Genomic DNA, 18,447 nt, shown 5'->3' with positions numbered 1-18,447 from the left:
CAGCTGCTGAACTGAGCGAGGCGACACTCCCTCATTCCGCTACGAGTACGAGCTGGACTGACTCAAGTATTCACCGGAAATTCAGCCTGTGCGGCTGTCACAGTTAGGGGTTCGGTCCAACATGGCGGCAGACGGATGGAAATACTGATGACAGTCCGAAAGATCGCCTCGATTTGTACGATGGTGAGTTTGTATTCGTGTGAGCGAATGTTTTCCTGTCCACTGCGTCTCTCCTGTCTTTGGATTAGCCTGCTAACAGATAAACAACCGTGTCATGATAGGGCATCACATGCACAAAAAGTTTGCACACCTCACTGTCTGTGGTGATAGACGCAGTAGAAGTTCAGAGATGTGGTTAAATGGACTTAAAACAGTTTTTTGACAGATAATGTGTTTTTCTGCTCAAGGGGGAACTCAACTGATAAGCCTAGCATGTTAGCGAACAACACACACTACTGTCCATGTTTGATAAGCCGGGCGGTTCACTGACTGATTTTCCATCAGATAATATCAATCCTCAGGACACTTTTTAACATGCTTATTATTGTTTTATTAAGAGGAATGGATGGACATGGGGCCATACAGGCGAAGTCATACATTAGACTATAGCTCCACTGCTGCTGCTGGTGGTGTCGTTTTTATGTTTTAAACTGGAGATTTGGCATTTATTCGTACATAAAATAAAGTTTAGGGTTTGTAATGCACACTGAGAGCATTCTGTGTTCCTATATGTATTAAAAATACTACAGTACACTATGTTAGTTATTTTTTGGGTGTTTACTTAGCAGAACAGTTTCATATTTATTCATAGCAATCAATAAATGCTACAAATAGCAGATGTTGTTTATGCAGCAACTTCCTTAGTAACCTGGGGGTACTGATAACTGTGTAGCTATCCTATCATTTATATAGATAAGACATAGATTTATGTCTTCTGTCTTGTTCATTGTGCTTCCAGTATGCAGGAATGCAATTCAGACATGCAAGAACATACACAAATATATATATATATATATTTGTGTATCACATATAATCATAAAAATTAAGCGTGTGGCCCTTGAGGGTATAGGGATCCAGCTTTGCGGCCCCTGACCTTTCCGAAGTTGAGTAGCCCTGGTCTAGAGGCTGCAGATTTTAAATGCTTAAATCTTCTGAAAATGAATATATATGAATCAGATCCCTCTGGAGTTCTATCCTCCCAGAAATCACTTACAGACACAGAGCACAGTGTTATGTAGGCCTTTTAGCATTTGTGTAGTCACATACTGTAACCTCAGATGCAGATACTTCTAACATCTCCACCATTCATATTCTCCCCTGGTGAAACTTAATGAGTATGCTTGCCTGGCAAATGTGTCCTGTTAATGCCAAGTCTGGCATCACACTCCACAAACAGGATGTTGCTGTTAGTCTCAGAAAAGGTTTTGGGGGTTCCTGGGCACTCTTGCTGTTGTATTAAGGAGAGCCCATGAGCAAAGATAAATGTTATTGGTATTTCTGTTCTCTGTAGGGCGCCAATGCCTCTGCTTTGGAAAAGGAGATTGGACCGGAACAGTTCCCTGTTAATGAACACTACTTTGGGCTGGTCAATGTAAGTTTACATTATTCTCAACGGCAGTGAATATGCTATAAATAGAAGATGACTTTGGCATATCAAGCAGCTGGAATCTTTTAAATATAATGTGCTTACACCATCACTTAGCAAATAGCAAATTTGGCAAGCATGCATAAAAGGCTGCAAAAACAATAGAACCACTCTACATATTTTGCAAGGTATTGCTAACCGTATCTGAAGCATTAATGGTAGATCTGATACAATCACATGTGCTTGTATGTCATAAAGTGTCCTTCCACATCATCACTATTTGATCTGTTCTTTGTCCAACTGCAATCTGGTCTCTTAGTTTGGCAACACCTGCTACTGTAACTCAGTGCTGCAGGCACTGTACTTCTGCCGGCCCTTCCGGGAGAAAGTACTGGCCTATAAGATACATCCACGACGTAAAGAGAGCCTGCTTACCTGCCTGGCTGACCTGTTCAACAGTATTGCAACCCAGAAGAAGAAAGTGGGAGTCATTCCACCAAAGAAGTTCATCTCTCGGCTGAGGAAGGAAAATGGTGAGAGAGGCTGCTGCAATAAGGGTGCTTTCACGCTAGCACTTTTGGTGCATACCCTGGTTCGAATTACGTCAAAGTTCGGTTCGTTTGAATGATGTGAACGCTGTTTTTCGAACTCGGGTGCACACCCGTGAACCGCACCCGAGTCTGCTTGAAAAGGTGGTCTGGGGTACGGTTCATGTGAACTTTGGTAAGGTTCGCTGCTGATGTGAATGCAGTCGTACCAAATCGCAGAAGTGAACTGCTAGTGATGACGTATAATTTGCGTCTTTGCAGGCTCTCGATCGCAGTTATTATGGTATAACAGATTTCTCATACCTGCATGTGTCTAAATAAATTGCCTTCAGAGAGCAGCTCATATTCTGCACATTTCTTGATTTAATGCATCCACGGTCACTCCAGCCAGGTCTTGGTTGCTAGGGACGGTTAGAGTCACATGGGGTAACCTCCTCATGGTCGCTATAATGTGGTTCTAACTCTTGGTGGGGCGCATGGTGAGTTGTGCGTGGATGCTGTGGAGAATAGCGTGGAGCCTGCACACGCGCTATGTCTCCGCGGTGTCACGCTCAACAAGCCACTTGATAAGATGCGCGGATTGACAGTCTCAGACGCGGAGGCAACTGAGATTCGTCCTCCGCCACCTGGATTGAGACGAGTCACTACGCCACCACGAGAACTTGGAGCGCATTGGGGATTGGGCATTCTAAATTGGGGAGAAAATCCCAAAGAAAACTTTTCAAATTTTTTTTTATTTTTTATTAGACTCTCAGCCTAAGAAACTGCTTAAAAATCACAAATTTACTTTTTTCTTATTTTTCTGATTTGACATTATATGCCTCAGGGTGTAAATAAGGTGGCTCAGAAAAACTGTTTTTGTTTTGTTCCCAATTATGTTACATGTAACTGAGTAAAATTTTGTGTTGATACAACAAAGCAATCAAAAGTTATAGAATTACAAAAATAATTTATCCTAGTGTCCAAAAATGTCCCGCGGGCCCATCCGAGCTTAAAGGGTTAAATAGTCTTAAAAAGTCAGACAGATACCCTGGACAGATTGTTGATGTGGGTTGTTGGAGATGTTATGCAGGTGTTTAGAGATTCATGAACTGATATTTTTTTAAGATGTAGCTAAATACAGAAAGACTGTTTAGCCTTGCTCTATGAATAGTGACACAAATTATATACATGGCCCAGTATGTTTATAAACATTTTGAATGGAGACATAGATGCATAGATGTTGAATAAATCCAGTTTAATATAAGATCAACGCCCTTCAACTTTCAGTGTAAATACAAGAAATGTTACTGTGTTTTCTTGACAAATGAGTGAGTCGCTGTGATTCATTCAGTGAAACATTCGTTCCAATGATTCAAACTGAAAGTTTGTCAGTCTGTGTAAAAGTGTAAAAGATGGTGTAATAAAGAAGTGTTGTCCATATATTGTCTTTGAATTATTTTGCGTTAACAAATAATAATAATAATGAGAGTTATGAAATGCTGTGTATGTGGTTGAATCATCATGCATTGTTTTTCTAGCTTTATCGATATATCGCGATACTTTTTCTCATGATACTGTTTGTGTACAGTCGGCACACTGTTCCTTCCAGTCAATTTAATGAGCTCACCAAGGGACAAAAACCTGATGTTTCAAGCTACACGCTTTTCATCAGACATCAGTATGTAACTGAAAAATACCCAAATTAATTGGAACTGAAATTGGAATTGATTCGTAATCGAGTCAAATTATGATATTGTGATATATCGCAATATTTCGAATGCATATCATATCGTTAGGTGCCAGGCGATACCCAGCCCTAGTTTATACACACTGTTTATGTATAAGATGTACAGGAAAGAATCAACTGCTAATGCTATCAATGTCTTACCTACAGAGTTGTTTGACAACTACATGCAGCAGGATGCACACGAATTCCTCAATTACTTGCTCAACACCATTGCAGACCTGCTACAGGAGGAAAAGAGCCAAGAGAGACAGCAGAATGGAAAGGTGGTGCAGAACGGTGCAGGTGGAGGAGGAGGAGTAGGTGGAAGCAGTAGCAGCACAGGAGAGGGTGAAACAGGGGAAAAGACCCAGCAGACATGGGTGCATGAGATCTTTCAAGGCACACTGACCAATGAGACACGCTGCCTCAACTGTGAAGCGGTGAGTTAGAGGAGGTGGAGTGAGTCAGAGGCACTCTCAAGGGGTTCTTGCTTTTCTTAATGAGATATTGGCATAGGAAGTGAGAGTGTGGGGAAAATGGAGTTATTGTGACCATGTGATTTGCCCTGAGCATTTGACTCATCTGAGTTTGGAAGATTGTGTGGATTTGGATGGAGGACAGTTCTGAACAGTGCGTCACAGCACTTAGACATTTTTTAAATGTTTTGATTGTAGAATGTGTTAGTAACTTTCCCAGCTGATATGAAATCTGAAATCTGTGTTTTAAATTAAATGACCCCATGAAATCGCTTGATGAGAGCAATTTTCTTCCCTGTATTGGCCCATTTCCTATTGAAACGGGAAGTTCAGCCAGGACATATAGAAGGGCTCATCCCTTTTTTTATATTAGGCTTTAGTTATGTAACAGACGTGGAGTTTAACATTTCTTACAAGTTTACATTTCTTGGTGTCTTAAATGTACGTAGCAAAATTACCTGTTAGAACAGATGCATTAAGATTGTATGACTGGTGAGCTCTTCTGTTCATGTCCCTAGGTGAGCAGTAAAGATGAGGACTTCCTGGACCTCTCGGTAGATGTGGAGCAGAATACCTCCATCACACACTGTCTTAGGTAAGGCCACAGACCTCACACATAACTGCAACAACAATGTTCATTAATGTTTGTGGAAGGTTAACATATTCTCTCTGCATTGACAGGGGTTTCAGCAACACAGAGACCTTATGTAGTGAATACAAGTACTACTGTGAGCAATGCAGAAGTAAACAGGAGGCTCAGAAAAGGTAAAGAGTTGCAGTAGACAGGCCTCTTATCCCTGAGGCTTATTTGCTTTGATTTTTCACATCAACTATTGTAAGATTGATGCTATAGACCAAATCCTTACCTTTCCATGTAGTATATCCCTCCTTCTTGAATGCATATAATAGGGATTACTGTTCCTCATTGCATTAGTGTGTGGAATCTATGCACCAGTAGAAGTGTTTTTATCCTGGAGCATTTTACAATACAGTTGCTCAGGAAGTGGGTAAATAAAAAGCAGCCTGAGAATGGAGGTGGAATTTCAATTTAAAATAATCAATCATGTCGCTCTTCTTCCTTACAGGATGCGGGTGAAGAAATTACCAATGATCCTTGCCCTGCACCTAAAGCGCTTTAAGTATATGGACCAGCTTCATCGCTACACCAAGCTCTCCTACCGCGTGGTCTTCCCTCTGGAGCTGAGGCTCTTCAACACCTCTGGGGATGCCACGAACCCCGACCGATTGTACGACCTAGTGGCAGTAGTGGTGCACTGTGGGAGGTAGGGTTCTGCTTTTAAAATGGCAGACAAGGCCATCGGGTAGTTTACATTAATGTAAAAAAAACAAATGCAATCAATGCAGTATTTGTTTTTTACTTCCTGAAACATCACTAATATATTCCCCACTTCCTGTGGCTAAAATTGTCATATATACATTCCCGGGAGGTACATGCTTGACTCGACTGCACATCCTAGCACAGAAACTGATTGTGTGGAGCAGTGCACACCTATTTATTACGTGCAACGCATGTCCTGGGTATAATAAACACAGGAGCGGATTTACTGTACAGAGAATGGAGACTTCACCCGCAAGTGGTTAGCCAGTTGTGGGAGAGATACGGGCAGGCTGCCATATCTCTTCGCATTATCCGAAAACACTCTCTCACTGTCATCTGAACCAGTTTAAACGAAACCAAACCGTGCTATAGAGACTGAACTGCAGCCAGAAAAAATTATAGTTTTGAAATTTTAAACTTCAGCAAATTAAACTTCAGCATTCAATTTGTTTTAAATCTGTATGTGTAGTGTCTAATAATGCATTGGCAATGTACACTTAAAGGTGCTGTATGTGATTTTTTTTCATGGAAAGTATGCAAAAGTGTTCCTATTCCCTTAAAGATATTAATGAAATAAGTGTCCTGAGATACCTCACTGGTCTCTGTAACAGTTGTAGGCTTTGTAAACGGGAAACAAAAATGTGTCCGTGGACATTGATGCTTTTCACCAGTCAATAATTGCTCGTACTCATAGTGTTGTATTTGAAGCGGATCATTGAGGCTATGATTCATAATGTTTGTATGTTGAGGGCGCTATTGTGCCACTTTTGAATTTGACAGCCACAGAAATAAACAGTGCTGCTCTTTTGGTCGGTTTTGGTCTCAAAATTATCTTTGGAAGGCGGGGTTTTGGAATGAGGGGTCGTGGCTAATTAAATGGCTCAGACACGGGAAAGCTTCAGAACACTATAATCACTTACAGCACCTTTAAGATTATCTTGCCAATAAATCTTGATATGAATTTAATCTACTGATTTGATCTTATTATAAAAAAATGGAAAACGGCAGAAGATTTAAATTACAGAATTTCCACTGACTTTATGGCATGTAGACATGTACTTGCATCAAAGATTTACACCTGTAAAAATGTGTGTAATTATCTTCATAAAAAACCCGAACATTTTAACATGTACATATTAAAATAATTAAAATAAATGATGACTAATCAATTCCTTTGAGACAAAGTGTAAAGTAAATATAGTAATGATTATAATTTAATCACAGCCCTAATATTTCTACTGTCCTTTGTTTCAGTCCATCATATGTTGTTGTTGTTTTCTATCTTTTGTAGTGGTCCAAATCGAGGTCATTATATCACTATAGTGAAGAGTCATGGCTTCTGGCTTCTGTTTGATGATGACATTGTAGAGGTGAGTCAGAATATCCCTTGGTACCTTGGTATCCCTTGGTATGCTGAATGGTATATTTGATAAATTATAAATTTAATAACTTATTCTTTAAGGGTATTTTATAATGTTGACTTGTTCCTCAGTTTGTAAAAACAAAATAAAAACATGAACAGTGATGGTCTTACAATGTCAGTCTATGTAGTTAATGCACAGCACTGGAAAAAAAAACAAACAAAAAAAAACCTTTAAAACATGAAACTGTTATATTGTTCTGATAGTATGACCATAACACAACAAATTTATAATCCAAAATCTCAACTTATTCCTGCAAAGCCAGAAAACCTTGTAACTTCAACCTGATATCTGTGCTAGGATATCTCTTTTAAAGCACTTTTTAATCTAACAAAACTATAGGAATTACATTGGTAACGCATAGCCAGAAGTTCATCCACATAGAAGTGCAGTCCCACCTCAAAAGGATGCTCAAATTTGAATAAACATTTATTTTAAAGATAAATTAGGAGTATGAATAATGAGTGCTTTAACAAGCTTCATATTTCTGTTTTTAAACCTACTGGTACCCTATAGACTTCCATTGTAATACATCACTATACCCTGATTTTTTTTTTTTTTTTTTTAATTTTTTAAAAAAATTTTTTAATTTATACAAGCTTAGAGACAAGTCATTTTGTATTTAACTTGGAATTGTCCTTTTAATTTTCTTTGATAATAAGAGAATAAAGAAAGCAGAAGCATCTAAAAAAAAACATCCAAGGCCTTAAAGCATCAGTTTCAGTTCAGCAAAATTGATGGGTTCTTCGAGCTGGGGTTGCAAAAGTAGCATTTTCACTTGCATTTACCATTTTAACGAATATATGATTGCAGCTCGGAGTATGTGTACTCTGGATGACTAGCACTCCATACATCTATTAACCCTGCCTGTCAAGGAATTAGCTGCTAGTGTTTTCTGCCTCACAAAGTGCTTGTCTGGAATCATCCTCACATTGACCTAAATACTTTGAGTTTCTCTGAATGATGTGAACTTTTATAGAAATAGTGAGACAGTGTTAAGACCAAGATCTAAGATTCCTGCATTAATTTGGCAAGTTTTCCTTCCTGAAACATTGGCAAAATTTACTAAACCTGAAATAGAAAGTTGAGTCTCATTTTTATGTTGAGCCATTTTTGTTGAAGCATTCTAGAAAGAATGCTATACATATTGTGACCCGGCACCATCTTTCCATTACCTCCTCTTGAGGTCTAGACCCTTGATTGTTTAGTCTGAGATATGTTTTAACCTACTGGCTTAAAAGCATACCTGTGAATACTTGAGAAAGTGTTTACATTGAGGCAGAGTTTCCACCACCAACACATAGATTTGTAATATAAAGTGGTTTTGTCTTTGTACACAGATGACATGTCCACTCTTCTACATGGTTACCCAGTCAAATATTTACATGCATGTTGTGAACACAAACTTTCAGTTGCTTCTCAGAACATGAAAACTGTGGTTGTGTAAGTCGCTCTGAATAACATGGATGTCAAATGGAGGGCTGATGGAGAAGTGCCTAGCTCAGTTACATGCTAAAGTGATGTGTTTTTATCTTTATCTGATGTCTTCCCGAACTCACATCTGGAAATAGAGACATGAGAGTTCGCAGGAGTGGGAAATTTCCATAGTTAAAGTTCTCTCTGCTTGTCAGTTCGTATTTTGTCAGTTAGCACCCTAAATTGTCCTTTATGTATACTAAGGGAAATAAACCATGTTTGCTCATTAAATATAGTACTATGGACCTATAGCACTCATTCTAGCTTATTATATTTTCCACTTTGTATTGCTGTGATTTACAGCATTTTGAATTTTTTCAGATTGTTACCAGATCCTTCAAAGTCACTAAGGAGAAGTGTAATACATGATTGCAAAATAATTACTGTTTTCAAGCTAGTTTCAAACTCTCCCATTCAACTACCATTGCTCAGACAAGCAGGTTGTCCCTCCTCCAACTCATGCCATTGTTTGAGCCGATGTTATGTCCAGCCTAGTCTCGTATAGCCAGACCTTTGTCTACAGAGGCAAATGTCTGGGAACTATAGCAGCTTACATTGGCCAAGTACTGCCCACTCAGACTGGAAAAGCACTCTAACTGACATGTCAAGTCAAGTCAAATCAAACTTTATTTATAAAGCACATTTAAAAACAACAGAGGTTGATCTAATGTGCTGTACAATTTACAAATAAAACATAAAAACAACCAAACAATATATAGTAAAATTGCAACCTTTACATAAAAAATAAATAAAGTACTGATCAGCAAACAGTACATTAAATAGTATCAAAAGACAATGAATAAAAATAAGATTTAAGGGCAGTTTTGAAAATAGCTAAAGATGGTGCAGACCTTACATGAAAGGGCAGGATATTCCAAATTTTTCCCATCACCCTTTGACTTGCAGCGTGGACGGGGGACAGATAAAATAAGCTGATTACCTGATCTGAGCATACTTGGAGGAGAGTAAGAGTGCAGAAGGTCACTAATATATTTAGGTGCAAGGCCAAAAAGGGCCTTGTACACAAAGACAGCAATTTTAAAATCAATTCTGAACTTAATGCGAAGCCAGTGTAGAGAAGCTAATACAGGGGAAATGTGATCCCTCTTTTTAATCCCAGTTAAAAATCTAGCTGCCCCTTTTCGAATGATCTGCAGACAAGATATAGCAGATTGAGGCAGACCGATATATAGTGAATTGCAGTAATCCAGCCGTGATGTTATAAAAGCATGGATCACAATTTCTTGGTCTTTTTGAGAGAGAAACTGTTAGATGAAAGAGCCCTACCTTAACAACGGCACTGATTTGTTTGTCAAAAATTAAAGATGTCAAAAATAACCCCAAGATTTTTGACATGCTTTTGAATGTTGGAGGAAAGAGAACCTAACTGTGCTTTAAGGGCAGGAAAGGGCCTGGAAGAGCCTAAAATAATAACTTCAGTTTTGCCTTCATTTAACTGCAAAAATTGTTTGCCATCCAACATTTGATGTCCTCAAGACATTTGGAGAGCTCTTCAAAAGGGCAGCTACTGTCTGGCCTGACCGGTAAATAAAACTGGGAATCGTCAGCGTAGCAATGATAAGAGATATTATATTTTTGAAAAACAGAGCCCAGGGGCAGCATATAGAGGGAGAAAAGTAAAGGGCCCAAAATGGACCCCTGGGGCACACCACAAGATAAGCGGGCCGATGTAGAGGAAAAATTTCCTATGTTCACAGACAAGGACCTATCTCTCAAGAGGCCAACCACTGCAGGGCCACACCCTGAATGCCAACCACACTCTCCAAACGATTTAACAGAATATTATGATTAATAGTATCGAATGGAGCGCTAAGATCCAATAAAACCAAAACTGCATATGATCCAGTGAACGTAAAATATCATTAGTGACCTTCAACAGTGTGGATTCAGTATTATGTAAAGTTCTGAAGCCAGACTGGAAAATGTCTAAAATATTAAAAAAATTCAAATGAGAATATAGCTGGGAATACGCAACTCTCTCCAAGAGCTTTGAAATGAAAGGCAATTTGGAAATAGTTATTGAGCACAGTTGGATCGAGATGATTTACTAGTAGGTACTACTCCATTTATTAGAGAGCTATTAATGATAGCTGTCACATTTGAGTTTACAGTTTCAAAGACATCTTTGAAAAGACATGCAGGAATAACATCTGTCTTACAACTTGAACACTTCCACTTTAAAACTAAATCAATTAGCTGGGCTGAAGAGACTGGTTGAAAGCAAGTTAAATAACTGAGCGGAGGATATACCAGAGGTGGATTAAATTTTAAGGGCTTAATGGATGACTTAATATCTTTGATTTTATTATCAAAAAAATTCTCACAGGTCTCAAGATATGGATCAGGACAGGCAACCAAAGAAGGATTTAGCACCGAATCAATAGTTTTAAACAGTACTTTAGGCATGTTTGAATTTTCGGAATTTAATTTAGAGGAACTTTGATTTAGCCTCTTTCACTGATCTTTGATAACTGATAAGACATGCCTTTAATAAATCATATGAAATCTGGAGTTTATCTTTATTCCACTTATGCTCTGCCTTTCTGAACTCTTGTCTGAGAGAGCAGGTGGAGTCATTTAACCAAGGCTGAGTGACACCCTTAACTTTCCCGGGCTTAAGAGCGGAATCAAGAATAAAGGAACATGATTTGTTAAAAACCTCAACCAGCTCCTCTGCACCCATATCATTAGAGAGAGTATCTGTAAAGTGAAACTGATAATAATCTAAAAATAGACTGGCAGTAGAAGAGTGAATAGACAGAGAGTAGCGTAGAGGCTGAGGAATAGTAGGTGAAGAACATGAAAAAACAGATTCAAACACAACTGGAAAATGGTCTGAAATAGCAACAAATCTCCAGATTAGTAGCAGAAAAACCATAAGACATCAGCAGATCAAGTGTATGACCCCAATTATGAGTAGGGCCACAGACTGATTGTGTGAGATTCAGGGTTTCCACAAGGTATAACAAATATTTTACCAAATGTGAAGATGGACAACAAAGGTGGATGTTGAAATCCCTGAGAATCAACAGTCTATCACAGCGAGAAACAATGTCAGAGAGAAACTCAGAACATTTATGAATAAAGTCCTTATTGAATTTTGGAGGCCTGTACACTAATGCACATAGAACAGGACCCATGCTGTTGATCTTTATTAACTGTACCTCAAAACTCGAAAACATATCCTTAGGCAGAATTTTACACTTGAAATGTTTTTCTGAAAGGAGTGGTAATGACACCGCCATGTCCAGAAAGCCTTGGAGAGCTGAAGAAAGCACAGTCCGGGGGGGAAAGTTTGCAGAGAGAGGTGAAGTCACCAGAGTTAAGCCAGGTCCCAGTAACAAATAAAAAGTCTAATGAGTGTGACATAAAAAAGTCTTTGTTTGAAATCGACCTTGCATTCACTAAGGCCATCTTTATTGTGAGAGGCTCCGTAATCTTACCAGAGTTAGTGGTTGAATACTTCAGCACACTGAGATATTCATGATTCACTCTCTGATTCTCAACACCAGGCGAGGATGCGGCGAGATAAAGACCAAATTACCGATATGTTGTAATTGTCCGGGGAAACAACCGACACCCTCTTGCTCAAATTACGCCGAGATCCTCGATGTACATACCGTGGATGATGTGTAATTCCTAGGGCAGCACACTGATTATAAATTCCAGCAGGAAGACGATATGAGGAATTCAAGTGATGTAAATCCATGGATGAGTAAATAAAGACCATATTGTGAAAAATAAGACTGCCTGTGTCCGGTGCAAAGCAGCGCGTTATCAGCTGCGGATGGTGAAGATCACTCATAAAACTCCAACAAGCTAGAGCGAGCGGCAAAAAATAATCCATCATTACCAGCCCATCTGGACAAGATTTAGTGTCCGTGTTAGCCAGCACACCCAGAGCAGACGAGGCAGAGATCAAGCAGCCTGTTTAGGGCTCCAATCTGGCCCACAAAACAACCAGCGACGAGCGAGAAAGTGTCCAATTATTCACGGATAAACCAGAGTTTGCCGGGTAACAAGGTGGCGAAGGCAGGTTAGGCTGGTGGGGTAGCCAAATGGAGATAAATATTCAGACCAACACTGAAGGCGATCCCAAACCGATGAAAAGACAGCAGTCCATAAAGAGACAAAAATTTATTTTTAATAAATGTAGTTAAAAGTCCCATGTATAATTAACACCATTAGCTGAGAGAGAATTCTTTCATATGTAAACAAAATGGAAATTATAACTGAATATAAATTAATCTGACTCATATCGAACTCCACAATCTTCAATCTAGAATTAATTTGGGAAATCTGTGTTAATACTCTGCTTTAGTTGATACTATAGTGCCTCACTTAAAAGTTGTTTCTCACCAAACCCTGACATATGTCTTCAGAAGACTGGTAATATCGCACAGTGGATACATTTTTGGATACTTTTGGGTTCTTTTTTTAAGCTTTGAATCGAGGCACATTTTCAATTTCAGTTGAACTGTTACTTAAGTCAGTTATTAAAGCAACTGATTCTTTAAGTTTTCCTTAAAAACAAAAATTTGCTGATAATTTACTCACCCTCAGGCCATGCAAGATGTATATGACCTTCTTTCTTCATCAGAACAGGATTTAAGATTTTTAGGAAAGTATCCCTGGTTTTTAGCTTCATCCAAATGCAAGTGAATGGACACCAATGACGGTCCAAAAAGCACACTTAGTCAGCATCAAAGTAATCCACACGACTCCCTCTGATCATGTAATATCTTCTGAAGTGAATCGATACATTTGTTTGAAAAACTAATCGCTAATTAAAGCTTTATTCACTTTTAAAAAATTGCTTCCTGTAAACACTGAATGCCTCACGTCGCTGTCGTGTGACGTCATCACGTTGGCACGTTCACGTGAGAATTCAGAAGTTCCGTTCTGTTTACCACAGAGTACTTTGTGTACTTCACACGAGAGTTAGGTCAATTCAAACAGCTACAGAGAGCTGGCAGAAGCGCCGATTTAAAGTTAAAAACATTTTAATTAGCGTTTTGTTTTTCACACAAACATATCGCTTAACTTTAGAAGACATTACTTAATCGACTGGAGTCGTGTGGATTACTTTGATGCTGACTAAGTGTGCTTTTTGGACTCTCAAAAATTGGTGTCCATTCACTTGCATTGGATGGGTTAGGGTTAGGGTTAGGTTAGAAACCAAGGATACTTTCCTAAAAATCTTAAATCCTGTTCTGATGAAGAAAGAAGGTCATATACATCTTGCATGGCCTGAGGGTGAGTAAATTATCAGCAAATTTTCACATTTTTGGGTGAACTATTCCTTCAACATCCAGTAATGTATTCTTTTTTTTTCCCCACAGAAAATAGATGCCCAAGCAATTGAGGAATTCTACGGTCTGACATCGGACATCTCCAAAAACTCTGAGTCAGGGTACATACTCTTTTACCAGTCTAGAGACTGAGCCAGTGGGAGTGACTGACAGAATGGGAGGGTGTGATTTGTGAGGGACAGGATCAGGCAGAATGGGAGGCTTGGGCTTTGTTGATACTGCTCGGCCCCCTACTCCATCCCTCTCAGTCAAGTCCCTTTTCATCCAGGCTTATCAGTGAACCAGAGCATCAGTCAGGCCCCAGATAGGAGCAGTTGATGCCAGAGTGACCTGGACACAGCATTGGCAGGCAGAAGTAATCGCCGTCTGGTTAGCAGTCGTCTCACTCGCCTGCTTTGTGTTGTGCAGCACACACAAACGCACATATACACAGTTGTGAAATGAGCTACATGTACGTCTCGAAGACCTGAGAAAGGACACTGTACAAACTTTTTTTCCCACCACACAGTAACAAGATTAATTTTGATTGAGGTAGCTTGATGATAGGGTTCACTTTTCTGCATCACATTTATCGTGTATGTATCATGATCTATATTTTGCCACAATCTCTTGGTCAATCCAGAAACTCGCACAATGGTTCTTCACCCTACAACAAAAACTCTCCACGTATGTTCAACTGCAATGTCAAAAATTGCACATCACGCTATCCGTGAAACCAGGCAACCAGCTAGTTATAAATGTGTTGTATTTGCGACAGAACAAATAACTCATGTTGTTACTGTTGTAACTGAGCAATGTAGAGCTGCTCTACCTTAATAGATAAACCTGATAGGGTTTTAATAATCTTGAAGAGGATAAGCATTTGTATGTCAAGAAGTTCACAAATAATGTTACGTAGGGCTTTTGAAGACAAGACCGTGGAGTAATGGGTGCTCTGTGGGTATCAGAACAGGGAGTGTGTGTAAAGGATGTATCTTTGCTTATGAATGCTCTTTCAGTATTCATTGAATGTAAAACATTCTGCCAGTGCACTGCAAGTGAGCGTAAAGCTTGGATTTGATTGTGTCATATAGCACACACTTAATGGTGCACTAACTGTAGAGATGGAAATAGAAATTTGGGCTTTATAGTATTCTGAATATGAGTTGGAGCCCATTAATGGCTGTTATATTGAAACCAAAAGCTGCATACATTTCCAGTCATATTTCATTAACACTGTGGCACTGCTGTGAGATTGTTTAAGATTATTGCTGACTCATTCAGTTTTGCCCTTTTAACAATAGAAATGTTGGATAATTCAAACATACTTGTTTCGACTAGGGCTCTATTATACACTCCATTATGGCGACTTGTGAGTCAGTAGGTAGATTGAATTGGCTGCATCTATTCGGTGTAATGTAAATAACTCTTCCCTAGATCTCGATTGTCTTCTCCTCTGCCCTTTTAATCAATAATGTTTAAACTGAACATAGCCCTAGATGACAAGTAAAGCACAACAGTATGCTGAAATGCAGTTTAAGTCTGTTTGTATGTGTCAGGTTTCAGCTGTGACCTTCTCAAATATGCATAACTACTCGGCAGTGGTCAGATAGTTTAAAGTCTTTTAAAGTGTGTTGTTTCTCATTTGTGGGTCCAAAAGTGCTTATGTAGGATGAGACACTTCTCACAATTGGCTCGCAGCTAGTAAATATTTGCAAGCGAAATAAGCCACCCTGTGATTAGTAAAACTTTGAATGAAAAATAAACCAAGCAAGGGAATTTGTAAGACCGGGCAGAAGTTTCAGTTTTCGTAATGTTTTGACATCCACAAAAATTTTTCCAAGCCTAACTTTATTCCCACCTAATAGTTCTGACTGAAATGGATGGTTAGAGGATGAAATATCTATCTTATTTTTATATCAGAGGTTTCCTGTGTGAGCTACACTGGTTTTATTTGATTGATTGTTTGACAAGAATGCGCTTTAATCTGTGAGGGGTCATAACTGACAGTGCTGCTGATTATTATTCCATATGTCTACTTTGAATCAGTACATGCATGGGATAACAACTCTTAAAATTGTTATAAAGCATGTATAAAGGGCTTATAAACAAGGCACCAGTGACTGTAAAGAGGTTGTAAGCATTTTGCTGGTCAGTGGACCTGTCTTAAAGGAATATCCGGGGTTCAGTACAAGTTCAGCTCAATCGACAGCATTTTGTGGCATAATATTGGTTACCACAAAAATACATTTTGACTTGTCTCCCTCCCTTTCTTTAAAAAAATGCAGAAATCTGGGTTACAGTGGGGCACTTACAATGGAAGTGAATGGGGCCAATCTGTAAACGTTGAAATACTCACTGTTTTAAAAGTATAGCCACAATACATAAACAATATGTGTGTTAACATGATTTTAGTGTGATAAAATCACTTACTAGCGATTTCTGTGTAAAGTTATATCCAATTTTACAACTTCGTTGCCATGATTGTGTAATGTCAACAAATCCTAAAATGACTGTTAAAACTGACGATTTAATACCTTACAGCTTAAATAATACACGAGTTTTAACGAAGGAATTAATGTGCTTTTGTAAAATGATAAGCTTCACATTTCTGCCTTTAAACCCTCCAAACATTGGCCCCATTCACTTCCATTGTAAGTGCCTCACTGTAACCTCCATTTTTGCTTTATTTAATTGTTTTTTATATATAAAGAAAAGGAGGGACAAGTCAAAATTGTTTTTTTGTGGTAATCAACATTATGCCACAAATGCTGTCGGTTGAGCTGAACTACACATTTACACATGCTATGTAAGTAGTTGTGTCTTTACATTTGAATAAGGCTTCTCCATGCAGAGTTAACTGGATATTTTATTTTTTTAAATTGGTTTGTGATTAGTTGTTATGGGGGAAGGAACATTTATTTGGGTCTTTTTTTATATCTTTATTTATGTTTAATAATTATAAATGTTATATAAACTTTTCTTTGACATTCTCTTTTTTTTTTATTATTTTGCGAATCAGTCCTTTATTTGGACATAAGCCAGGGATTGTTGAAGCAGAAATAGAAGGGTGATGACGTTTGCTTGGAATGATCCGATTAATGCCCCCAAAAAAAAAGAAAGAAAAAAAAAAGAAACACACATTATGAAGTTGTTTATAGTTATAGAAACATTTATGCATTCATCACAGTAACAATACCCAGGTTGTTAGCTAATTTTGGCATTAGCAGACAGACAGAAAACTACATAAAGGCATGAGATGAAAACAATCAAATGCTATGTCATGCAAACATTCAGGTAGAATTTGGAGTGGCATTAGTTTTGTGTATCATCCCCATCCCTTCCCCGAACATTGTGTAACAATGTTTATTCCAAACTGGTTTTGAGAGAAAAAAAAAAGTGCACTTTTGATAAAGCAATGTACAAATTATAAACCAGGTGAATGTTCTGGTTTTGGAGTGGAGTGGACAGTGTGGATGAAAGATGGGACTGGATCAACCTGTCCCTAATAAAAACAAACATAAACACCAATCACCTCAAGGTGTCTCTGTTTCTTAATGATGAAATAAAACTGTACAGTACATGTGTCTTTAAGCAATCATAGATTGCGATGATGTAATCTCTTTCAGGTAGATAACTAAAATATGCTGGTCCTATTTAGTGATATTAACCATTTCATTGGGCTGTTTAGGCTTTTGCAAGGTAATTGTGATGTCTTTTAAAAATGAGATTCATAATATAGTAGAAGTATTGCAAAACTACACTTCAGGTTGTAGGCAAAGAAGGCCTGGCTTCAAAGTCTAAGAAAGAAATGTTCTGTTGAAGCTGAACATCAGTAAATATCACCCCCTTGTGGTTCAATGATGACATGTTTCTGAGTTCAGAGCATGTTCTCGAAATGGTCAAAAGTTATCAAAAATATCTTATTCTTCAAAAACAAAAAAATCCTCCATTCCACTTATTTTTTCTCAGACTGTGATTGGTTGTTGAAGAAGTATTGCAGTGACGGGCTTCTGACCATCGGTATCTGAAAAGCAACATGTACAACATTTAAGGCTACATATTACTATAATCCACTTCTTTAAAAAAAAAAAAAACTCAGAACTACCAAGTGTTATGCATACTTTTATTTAAAAAGAAAATGTGTTGTATTGGTTGTAAAGGTTTTGTAATGGTAAAGAAAAACTTAAGACCAAGCTTCAAGCAGCTGCCAATATATCAGAGGAAAATGTTTTGAAATGTTGCGAGGGAAAAAAATGCAATTTTTGCTACTTCAGCAACAGTGGTAGTTTGGAAATTTTATTATTTTGAATTTTTCAGGGCCTGGTGAGTGCATGTATGAAGGATGGTCTGTGTATATAAAGGTTGCTCACTATTAAGAAAAGCTTTACAAAATAGCCTATGATATATTAGTGAGAGGTCTGTATCTCAGTAAAAAAAATACAGTTTGGCAGGTTTAGAATGACCCTATTGATGGCTCTTTTAATATAATCTAGTGTGTTCTGAAAAATCATCTTTAAAGGTGCTGCAAGCAATTTTTTTTTTTTAAGTTAAATAAGTTTTGTGAGGTATCTGTCTCTGT

General features: G+C 38.2%; 1 protein-coding gene across 1 annotated transcript; it reads left to right on the top strand.

The window, feature by feature from the left end:
* Positions 1 to 17,399, top strand: LOC127451410 (ubiquitin carboxyl-terminal hydrolase 12-like). The gene is made up of 9 exons (XM_051716117.1): positions 1 to 183; positions 1,511 to 1,591; positions 1,905 to 2,118; positions 4,010 to 4,281; positions 4,836 to 4,912; positions 4,999 to 5,082; positions 5,403 to 5,600; positions 6,948 to 7,026; positions 13,917 to 17,399. Exons 1-9 carry the CDS (start codon positions 136 to 138, stop codon positions 14,016 to 14,018), a joined length of 1,155 nt encoding a protein of 384 aa, XP_051572077.1. The 5' UTR covers positions 1 to 135; the 3' UTR covers positions 14,019 to 17,399.
* Positions 17,400 to 18,447: the final 1,048 nt, after the last annotated feature.

Source organism: Myxocyprinus asiaticus, chromosome 2 (genome assembly GCF_019703515.2).
Source record: "Myxocyprinus asiaticus isolate MX2 ecotype Aquarium Trade chromosome 2, UBuf_Myxa_2, whole genome shotgun sequence".
Lineage (NCBI taxonomy): Eukaryota > Metazoa > Chordata > Actinopteri > Cypriniformes > Catostomidae > Myxocyprinus > Myxocyprinus asiaticus.
Note: the sequence above shows the minus strand (reverse complement) of the source record. Positions and strands in the feature narration are given on the sequence as shown.

Bases quoted from the DNA above. Each gene is read 5' to 3' on its own strand.
- LOC127451410 (XM_051716117.1), top strand. From the start codon at position 136: ATGGAAATACTGATGACAGTCCGAAAGATCGCCTCGATTTGTACGATG. The intron at 4,913-4,998 runs GTAAGGCCACAG...CTGCATTGACAG, and splicing joins TCCATCACACACTGTCTTAG to GGGTTTCAGCAACACAGAGA. The intron at 5,601-6,947 runs GTAGGGTTCTGC...TATCTTTTGTAG, and splicing joins GTAGTGGTGCACTGTGGGAG to TGGTCCAAATCGAGGTCATT.